Source organism: Nestor notabilis, unplaced genomic scaffold, assembly GCF_000696875.1.
Source record: "Nestor notabilis isolate BGI_N333 unplaced genomic scaffold, ASM69687v1 scaffold10554, whole genome shotgun sequence".
NCBI lineage: Eukaryota > Metazoa > Chordata > Aves > Psittaciformes > Psittacidae > Nestor > Nestor notabilis.
The window spans coordinates 1-10,339 of NW_009926071.1; the positions used below are offsets into that span (position 1 = coordinate 1).

General features: G+C 41.5%; 1 protein-coding gene across 1 annotated transcript; it reads left to right on the forward strand.

The window, feature by feature from the left end:
• The first annotated feature begins 25 nt into the window (after positions 1–25).
• Positions 26–7,535, forward strand: GDAP1 (ganglioside induced differentiation associated protein 1). Its single transcript, XM_010013355.1, has 5 exons — positions 26–255; positions 1,436–1,609; positions 3,766–3,860; positions 4,248–4,362; positions 6,745–7,535. Exons 1-5 carry the CDS (start codon positions 150–152, stop codon positions 7,125–7,127), a joined length of 873 nt encoding a protein of 290 aa, XP_010011657.1. The 5' UTR covers positions 26–149; the 3' UTR covers positions 7,128–7,535.
• The last annotated feature ends 2,804 nt before the right edge of the window (positions 7,536–10,339 follow it).

Sequence of the window (10,339 nt, forward strand, 5' to 3'; positions counted from 1 at the left end):
TGGGCTGGGGACGGGTGCCCGGGCAGTGCCGCCGCTGTGGTAACGCCGTGGTACCGCTGCAGGTGCGCCTGGCAATAGCCGAAAAAGCCCTCAAGTGCGAAGAGCACGATGTAAACCTGCCGCTGAGCGAGCACAACGAGCCGTGGTTCATGCGCTTGAATTCCTCTGGAGAAGTACCTGTCCTGATCCATGGGGAAAACATCATTTGCGAGGCAACGCAGATTATCGATTACCTGGAAGCGACGTTTGTGGATGGTAATACCATGGGCATTTTCGGTGTGAATCACAGGAGAATACCAGGTTGGAAGGGACCTCAAGGGTCATCTGGTCTAACCTTTCCAGGCAAAGCATGACCTAGACTAGATGTCCCAGCACCCTGTCCAGCCAGATCTTAAAAGTGTCTAAAATGAAATCCTTCCCTGCCCTGCGTACCTGTAGTATGCAGCTGTTGTTGGGTCAGCTCCATATTGTTACGTGCTAGTTTGCTCAGGACCAGAAAGCATTTATAGTCTCACAAGTAAAGGGGCTCTCCTAGTGGTAGTATGAGATCAACTCATGTCCCTTTAATATGAACTGAAGGCCTTCCAGCATCTTTACAAGCAGCTGTAAGTAAAAATCTACCACTGTCTTCCTTACCCCTTGGGAAGGATGGTGAAAAATAACATGTTGAACAGAGCTGCACAGCTGCTGTGGTGGGGCAGGTCCTGCTTCTCCGTGAGAAGAAAAAGATGTCGAGTTCCAGAATAATCTTGGGTGGAAAAATAGAATGTTTTCAGGGCCAAAATGGAGTAAAGAGGGAAAAAGTAGGAAGAAAAAACTCAGAAGTGATCACTTTGAAATTCTTTGTGTCTGTAGTGCCAGAAAACACTGCCTCAGTTTTTGAAGGAAATGTAGAACTGTATTTTTTTAGGTGTGAAAAGGCAGTGCTTTGTGTTTCAGGGGTTTAGCGCTGCGATTTCTAAGGCATGAAGAAAATGTCATTGTTGGGTGAAAATTGTTTGTATTTAATGCTGGTGCCCTCATCAAATGAGGAGTTGGGGTTCACGTCGATCGAGGGCAGGGTAGAACTCAGTGGTGTGCAGAATATTCTAGTCTATTGTGAGAGGGATAAAGGGTTGTGTGCCACAGCCTCCCATTCCTAGAAGTACAAAATAGATACTGAATCTGGTTTTCTGATTTGAAGGCCTCTTAAATATGTGTTTATGTGGATTCCTGCATAGGAGTTGGAATTATTGAAACATTTCGAAATGATGTATGTGTATATACATTTCCCTGAGCTCTGATAACTGTTGAGTTACATCAGGGAACAGGTGACTTAGCTGTGACTGTGTCATCTGTGCCAGCTGGACATAACTGGAGCAACTTCAGAAATACTGCTTTTAGTCAATTACATGGTTCTTCTGTTCTTAACTTCATTTTTAACTTTGTATTGCAGAGGGAGTGCCAAGATTAATGCCAGAAGAAGGGAGCATGTATTATCCAAGGGTGCAGCACTACAGAGAGCTTTTAGACTCCTTGCCTATGGATGCCTACACACATGGCTGCATCCTGCACCCTGAGTTAACAGTGGACTCCATGATTCCGGCCTATGCTACCAGCAGAATTCGTAGTATGTACTGGTATAGCTCTGAATGCCTATCAGTTAATAGGTTGTTGCACTGCGTTCATCTGTGTCTTCAGTGCACTTTAAGCAGAATACACGGAGCGCAGATTTCCAGTTTTGATTTTGATACTTTTTATTAACAGTGTAGTCTGTTATGCTTTGAAAACAGGAAGAAGTATAATTTTTGAGGTATCTGTGGAATTAATTTCCTAATGATTCAAAATGTTATCTTGTGCATAACATTTTGCACAAAATGGCAGCTGTCACTGCTGTATTTTATTTTCTGATCTTGCTGTTTATGCTTATAAAGCAATTTCTAGGGAACAGCTCTACTGCTGCTCACATCCAACCACTACACTGAAGGAAACACTTCTTTTTTGTGCTTGTAAATTTGTAATAAGTTTACCTATTAAATTAAAGCAATTGCTTTTCTCTCAAAGTGGTGCAAATGCAAATTTGCCTCAATGAAACAGAGCCTGTTTATCTAATATATAATAGGTGAATCATCAGGCCTTTTTGGTCTGAGGAATGTACTAGTATCAACTTGGTGCCGGGAGCAGGGAGGAAGAAAAAGTGTGAAGAATTAAGCAGCATGGGTTCATCAGACCAATGGAACTTGTTAAAGCACAATTTAAACTAAAATCCTGGGTGAAAATAATGCAACAATATATAATCAGGATAACGGATGAACCATTGGTCTGGTGGAATCAATGGTGAAATGTCCTTTGACTTCTTTGGAATGGGTACTTTACCTGATGGACTTTTAAATACATACCAGTTTCCCATGAAAAGAATATGTAAAGGGCAGATAACTGTAGATTATGTTGCCCAGTCCCCTTTATAACAGAGAAACCTCCTGAAATGAACTCCAGTTTGAAATCCAGTAATTTGTAGAAATACATATTTCAGTGATATTGAGAGAAATCCTTGGCAAATAATCTTTCAGTTGTAAGTATTTTTTGTTGTTGTTGTTTTTGTTTGTTTTCCCCCTGCATTTGGACACCAGAGTTGGACATCAGATGCTGTTCACATAGCCTGCTTTCTTCATTTGAAGCATTTTTTTTAGTAGCTTGTGGATGTTCCTAATCTATTCCTTTGCTTGTTCAAACCCAGATGGTTTAGTTTCCAGCTTTGAAAAGCTGATCTTTTGAGAGTGCTAGATATAATAAGCCAGCAGCCAGTTATATATTATGTTAATCCATACCAAATGCCATTAAGTAATTAACTGCATACATAAGATTTTAGTTGTGTGATTACATCCTTCAATTTCTTCATACACTGTGTTGAAAGATGTTTTCACAGTCATGTCAGGTTGAAGCAAAGAATATATGAAACAGTGAGTTCATTATTCTCTAGCAAGAATTTTTTAATGATTTAATTTATAAGACTTAATTGGAACTAATCTTAAATATCAAGTACAAGTGAGAGTATTCTAGGTCAGTAAGTATGGCATTTTCAAGCAAAGATGCATTTTAAGGAGAGCAAAGGCTATACACATGTAGTAGAAATCCATAGAATTATCTTAAATTTTTCACATAATTATTTCTTTAAATCGTGTAATGTATGTTTTTTTCTAGAACAACCATGTACTCCATAATGAACATTTCAAAAAAGGATCACAGATTTTGGTGTCACATTTTTAGCTAACTGAAAATGCCTGGGTTCCACATTCAGTGGTATTTAGGCTTTTGCTGTGGAATTATGCATGTGACCTACACTGATGTGCAGAAAATCACAGTATGGGCTTGTCTGCACTTTCACAGCATGAAAAGTGTGTTAGGAACACAGGAACTGAGGTGCAAAACCAGCAGAGACCAAAGGTGCTTTAGTAGAATTTCAGGGACTTAGCACAGATTTTGGTAGCAAAATGGTTTTATCTGAGTAAGAGAAAATTATTAACAAGAATTCCTCATTCTTGCCTGGCAGATAACCACTTCACAGAGTTCATTGCAACCTGATGAGCAGAAGATGTGGTGAGGTCAATTTATGCAGCAGTTAAGTTTACCAAAACATGATGGTTTTGAATCCCAAGTTGATGGTGATGCTACATTGAAGTACCACTTCCCATTTCTTTGGTGTGATATTTGTACACAAGCTATTGATCTGTTTCTGTGGATTGCATTTGGATATCTGATGTCATTCCTTTGTTTTTTTTGTGTCAGGTCAAATAAGTAACACAGAATCAGAGCTGAAAAAACTTGCGGAAGAAAATCCAGACCTTCAAGATGCCTACATAGCAAAACAGAAGCGCCTTAAAGTAAGAAAACTGTTTATATTCCCCTCTTTTATTATCAGCTTGTTAGTGTCAGGCTTCTTCTGTCACAATGTAAACATTTGTTTTGCTTGTCATTACCAGTAATGCCATGCAGTGGTTTAACCCTGCAAAGCATGAAGCAGTCTATCCCCCAGATCAGCTACACACTTCAAGTGTGTGCTGAAGTACTGGACTGGTCCCACTGACTTCACAGGTAAGTACGTATCTGGTGTTGGGCTGTTGAGTAGTATCCAAATGGCATCCAGCTGACTGTGTGGAGAAAATAATCACATTTTATAAATAAGCACTGTAGCATCTAAGTAAAAGTTTCTCTGATGAAAGTATAAACTCTGTACAATGATTAAAATGCTAACCTGTATATATATTTAGTCTAAACTGCTGGATCATGATAATATAAAATACCTAAAGAAGATATTGGATGAACTGGAAAAAGTTTTGGATCAGGTTGAGACTGAATTGCAGCGGCGAAATGAGGAAACACCAGGTAAGGAATTATTCTTCCTAAATCCTGTTGATGCTTATGTTTGGGAAGACAGAGTAAACTTGTTGACAGCACCATTATAGAACTGGTTTCAATGTATCAACTCTTAGCATATACTGGTCTAACATCACAGGACGGATTAATGCTGTTTTAAATACTGGTTTAGTTTACTGCTGCTGTCAGTGAGTTCTCATTGTCTCGTGAGAGTGCTTGATCACATTTTCAGCATAGTGACTGTAATTAGCTGCACAATTTTGCAGTATTTTATCAAGAAAATAAGGAAAACCTTAACTATATAGTGTTGTTCTTGATGTAGTTGTAGGTGCCAGTTCACTAGAATGATCACAACCTTAATGTTTTAACATAGGCTTATTACTATCCTGTGTAAATACTGTGCTGATGTTTGTGGTATATGCAGAATTAACAATTTAGATAAGTGCTCTAATCATTAAGCAACCCCCCTCCTCCACCCTCTTGGAAAGCAGTGGTGTTTACCTGCCACCCACCCAAATGGAAGTCAAATTTGGTTTAAATGGAATTAATCTTCTGCTTCTTCAGAGTCTGATGCAACTTCCAGTGGTGCAAATAGGAATCCTTCCTCTGACTTCACTGGGAGCTGCATGAAGCATTAGTCAATATTAGCTGCATCTGCTCAGACCTCTGACTCTTTGCATTTGGCTCTATAAATAGCTGTTGTAGTAATTGTCAGTTACTACCAAGACAGTAGATTTGAACTAGAAGACAGTAGATTTGAACTAGCAATTGAAAATCTAGGTTCAATTTTCTACTGGCTCAACTGTGAAAGAGACACAGAAAATGTTTTAATTCACAAACAGTGGTATGATTCTGTTCAGCAAATGAAATCTGTCACCATTTCCAGCAGCCCATTTGCTTTCTATGCTAAATAGCCTTTCCAAGGAGTCAACTGATACAGTTGAGCTTATCCTGAGCTGGAAACCGCCAGGATTACAGGCTATTATCTGCCTCTTGAAATTTTTTCTGAGGTTTGTGACCAATGCTTCTCCAGGTCCTGGCCAACCTCTGAGCTTCTGCTTGTCTCACTACCACTCCAATCCCTCACACTACCGCTGCCACAGCAGGCATCTTTATTTCACACAGGTTAGCTTCTTTGGTCTTCCTTTCCATCATCTTACTTAATGCACTGGATGAATCCCCAGGTATTCTTTCAGCAACATAGGATACACACATTCTGTACAGAGGCCTTTCTTCCAGACCTGCATAAGTAGTTGAAATGAAATGGTACCAGCACTGTGCCAAACTGTTGCTTTCGTCTGGTGGCAAATGAGTTCAAAGGGACATTGCAAAATTTCTGTTTCCACAGAGGTGCTGCTGAATGTTCATGCAAGTGTTTTTGTGCCTGTTGCGTGGGAAGAACTGCAAAAGGTTGCAAATGAGGAGGCAACAGCATAGTTCTGTTTGAGATGTAGGTTAGCATGCTGGCAGCTATGCTAGCTACCAAGTTTCATATCCTAGGTTTCAAAAGCTTTTGGCATAGCCAGCATGGGTCAGCCCTTTCAGGTGGTGATGCTTCAGATCACTGAGGTGTGATGCTGCCTGGCAGTGCCTTCTTTGAGCCATCCCAGGAAGATTCACCTTTTTCCTTTGACTGAAGAGGGAGCCTGGGATCTGCATTTGTGCTCTTGACTAATGGTGGGCAGGGTGAATATCCGCAGAATCATAGAATGGTTTGGGTTGGAAGGGGCCTCAAAGATCATCTACTTCCAACCCAGGGACACTTCCCACTAGACCAGGTTGTTCAAAGACCTATCCAACCTGATCTTGAACACTTCCAAGGATGGGGCAGCCAAAACCCCTCAGTGAAAAAAACCCATGGAAGGGCAGGTGGACAGACTCTTGTCTTCTCACTGAGCTAATGTGTTTGGTGCAGGTCAGTCATCTGATCCATTTATTTTTGAGTTAAAAGTCTCTAACAAATCAGCAGTGTTTGAGTGAATGCCATAGAGGTGAGTGGAGCCATTGAGATGATGAATTCTTCAGGCAAGTGATAGCTTTTCAGTAAAAGCTAAACTGCCTTCTTCCTTTACACTCCTGCTTAATTTAATCCAGATTTGAGAAATGTAGTTGAGGAAAATAAGTGTTTACTGTGGGTTTTAATTTTTGGACCTAAAATGTGGCTCTTTTTTCATTAACAAATATAGGCCAGGCTGCTGAGCCTAAGACTGCAATATTGTGTGAAGAATGGACAGGGATTAGGGAAATGTTAATTGATTAAAGTCCTGTCTTAACTGAAGTGTTGATGGTGTTTATTAGACAGCATTTTGAAATAGCACTAAAGGTTACGGAGGCTTCTTCGTGGCTTCTATTCCATTAGCTCCTAATTCTTTATGTTTTATCTCTGCTTAGAAGATGAAAATCAGCCTTGGCTCTGTGGTGACTTCTTCAGTCTGGCAGATGTGTCACTTGCTGTCACATTACATCGCCTGAAGTTTCTGGGATTAGCAAGAAGAAACTGGGGAAATGGAAAGCGACCCAACTTGGAAGCCTATTATGAGCGTGTCCTGAAGAGAAAAGCATTTTACAAAGTTTTAGGACACGTCAACAATATATTAATCTCAGCTGTGCTGCCAACAGCATTCCGTGTGGCCAAGAAAAGAGCTCCCAGGGTTCTCGGCACCACCCTGCTGGTCAGCGTGCTGGCAGGAATGGGTTATCTGGCTTTCATGTGTCTCCGGAAGAGGTTTACCAACGTGATTCTATCGTTTAGAACCAGGCAAAGTTATTTTTAGACCCATCTGTCCCTGGTGGTGAGGGGAGGGCATCTCCACCCACCCTGGAAAATATCCCCAATAAAATATAAACATAGAAGGATTATGTCTCTGAATTAGAACATTGTCACGCAGTAATCATCTCCTGCTATTGTAGAACTGGATTGGAAATGCCGAGATACTTGTGGAAAACACGTGTAGGAGGGACAACAAAGGAAAGAAGGGACTTTCTTTTCAGACAAGGACCTGTGAGGACTGTGACGGTGCTTTGTTGAAGTGGCGACTGTCTCCTTTACACAGTAGCTGACCTAATTATAATGCTTTTGTTTAATAGATATGCAGCAATGTGACAGCTTTTCACTGTGGATGAAATGCATTACGGTGCAGAAACCAGCACTGTTGAAATACAGAAAATAGCACTTACTCTAAGTAGTTGGAGTAGGATTTAAGTGGAACATAGGCTCTGTGCCTGTTGTGTGCTGGAGTGAGTGTCTCTGTACTGATGAATGTCTATTGATTTGCAGCTGGACCCTTAGGAATGTTTTAAGAAGTAGTCTTGTGGAGCCACTTTTGTCACTTTTTGTTCATGCAGCAGTGCAGGAAGAGACCTGAAACACATATCATAGAATCACAGAATACCAAGTTGGAAGGTATCTCTAGGATCATCTGGCTTTCTTGGCAAAAGCATAGTCTAGACAAGATGACATAGCACTTTGTCCAGCTGAATCTTAAAGTGTCCAGTGTTGGGGAATCCACCACTTCCTGGGGAGATTATTCCAATGACTGACTGTTCTCATTGTGAAAAATGTTCCTCTTGTGTCCAGCCAGGACCTCCCCAGGAGTAACTTTTACCCATTACTCCTCATTTTTATCATATGACTCCTTGTAAAAAGGGAGTCTCCATCTTCTTTGTTGACACCCTTTAAATACTGACATACAGTGATAAGGTCTCCCCTGAGCCTTCTTTTCTCCAGCCCAGCTCTCTCAAACTTTCCTCATACAACAGCTTACCCAGTCCTTTGATCATCATTGCGGCCATTTTCTCATTTGTCCACATCTTTTTTGTATTGCAAGGACCAAAACTGAACACAATGTTCCAGGTGTAACTTGAAGCACTAAGTGGGACAACAACATCTTTATCTCTGCTGGTGGTGACCTTGTTGATGTAAGTCAGCATCCTGTTGGCTTTCTTTGCCACAGCTGCACACAGTTCACTCATACTGAGCTTGCTGTCCACCAGGATCCTCAGATCTCTTTCCACAGAGCAGCTCCCCAGATGGATAGATTCCAGCCTGTGCTGCACTCTTAGTTTGTGTTTACCCAGGGGCAAGACCTTGCACTTGTCCTTGTTGATCTTCACAAGCCTCTTGTTGTCCCACTCTTCCTGTGTATCCAGGTCATCCTGCACGGCAGCTCTTTTCTTCCAGAGTGCCCACTTCCCCACTCAGTATGTTATCATTGGCAAACTTCGTAATGGTACGTTTGATCCCATCATCTGGATCACTTTTGAAGACATTGAACAGCATTGGGCCCAGTATCGATCCCTGGAGGACCCCAGTAGTGACAAGTGCCAGTTCAAAAAGGAGCTCTTTACCACCACCTTCTGGGAGGTTTCCTTAGGAGGAGACTTTGGGAAACCATGTCAAAAGCCTTGGAGAAATCCAGGTAGGCAGTGTCCACAGTTCAGTTTGTTGAATTCGTGCTGGCTTTTCCCAGTCATGTGCTTGGTTTGACTTGTGATATCCCACAGGAGGATTTGTTCCATAATCTTCCCAGGGATTGATGTAAGATTGATGGACCTGTAATTTCCTGGATCCTCCCTTGAGGCCTTCTTGTAGATGGGGTGACATAACCATTCTTCCAGTCCTCTGGGATGTCTCCCAGTCTCCATGACTTTTCAGAGATTATGGAGAGCGGCCTTGCAGTGACATCAGCCAGCTCTCTTGACACCCTCAGGTGGATATTGTCAGTGCCCATCAATCTGTAGGGGTCAAGCTCCTGTAATAGTTCGTACACTAACTTGTCCTTCACTGATGGTGGATCTGTGTCTGTGTCGACCTGGATTTCGGATCCCAAGGCCTGGGGCCCAACAGTGCTGGTGAAGACGTAAGTAAAGAAAGTGTTGATAATTGCTGCATTTTCAGTGTTGGTAACTAATTCCCCTTTCTTGCTTAACAGCAGGCCAATATTTTCCTTTCGTTTCTGCTTCTTAATGTACCTGAAGAACCCTTTCTTGTAGTTCTTGACATCTCTGGCAAGTTTCAGTTCATGCTGAGCTGTTGCTTTTCTAACCTAGTCACTGCGCACCCTGAAAATGCCCTTGTATTTCTCAATCGTTATTTGTCCACTTTTCCATCTCTAGTATGTTTTTCTTTTGGTTTTGAGCAGACATCAGTGATTTGTGGGCCACATGAGTGAAATTCTCCAGAGACATCAGTGGTCAACAGATGCTAGACTTCTGCTGAAATGCAAATGGGAGTGAAAAACCTGAAACTTGTCCTTTCAAAGCTTTTTGGGTAGCCTTTGGCTCAGCCAGATACCCAGCTTAGCTGTGAGCCCTGGCTGAGTCAAACCAGAATATCTCGGTGTGCATTTACTGCTTTCATTGGGGTGGCTTGATAGAGTTGTCTCCATATTAGTGGCTCATGTACCCTTTCTTGTTTCTACTCTGAGCACTAGCTATATCTTGCACACCACTTGACTACGTTAGTAATGGCACACGCCTCTATAAAATGTTTGCCCACAGTGTGCCACAGCCAACTAGAAAATGTATGCACAACAATGCATTTTGTAGAAGTAGTTTAAAATAGTTCACTACCCTTCAGTCTGGTTAGGTAGCCTAGATCGAAGGTGGAACTGTAGTTTAGCAATCTGTTTACTTATGGAGAGGTGTCATATTGGTGGTAAGTGAAAGTATATGTCAGTTTGGAGACAGATTATTTGTACTGCACATTTTTTGCAAAGCTGCACCCTTGTGGTATGTAGGAAAGGCATAGAAAAACTCTTTGATTGCTTCCCACTACTCAGCAGATGCTGAGAGTTTTATTAGGTTTGAAATGATCTCCCAGTTCAATGAGAAGTGCGTAATTACCTGGAATAGGCTTTAAATCTTGCAGCAAGAAAGCAGTTGGGAAGGCCTGAAAATTCTCGTGATAGTTTAGTTAAAGATTTTTGTATTCTTGATGAATGTCTGAAAGCCTCAGAGTTTTGTTTACAAGCTGTAGATAACTGCA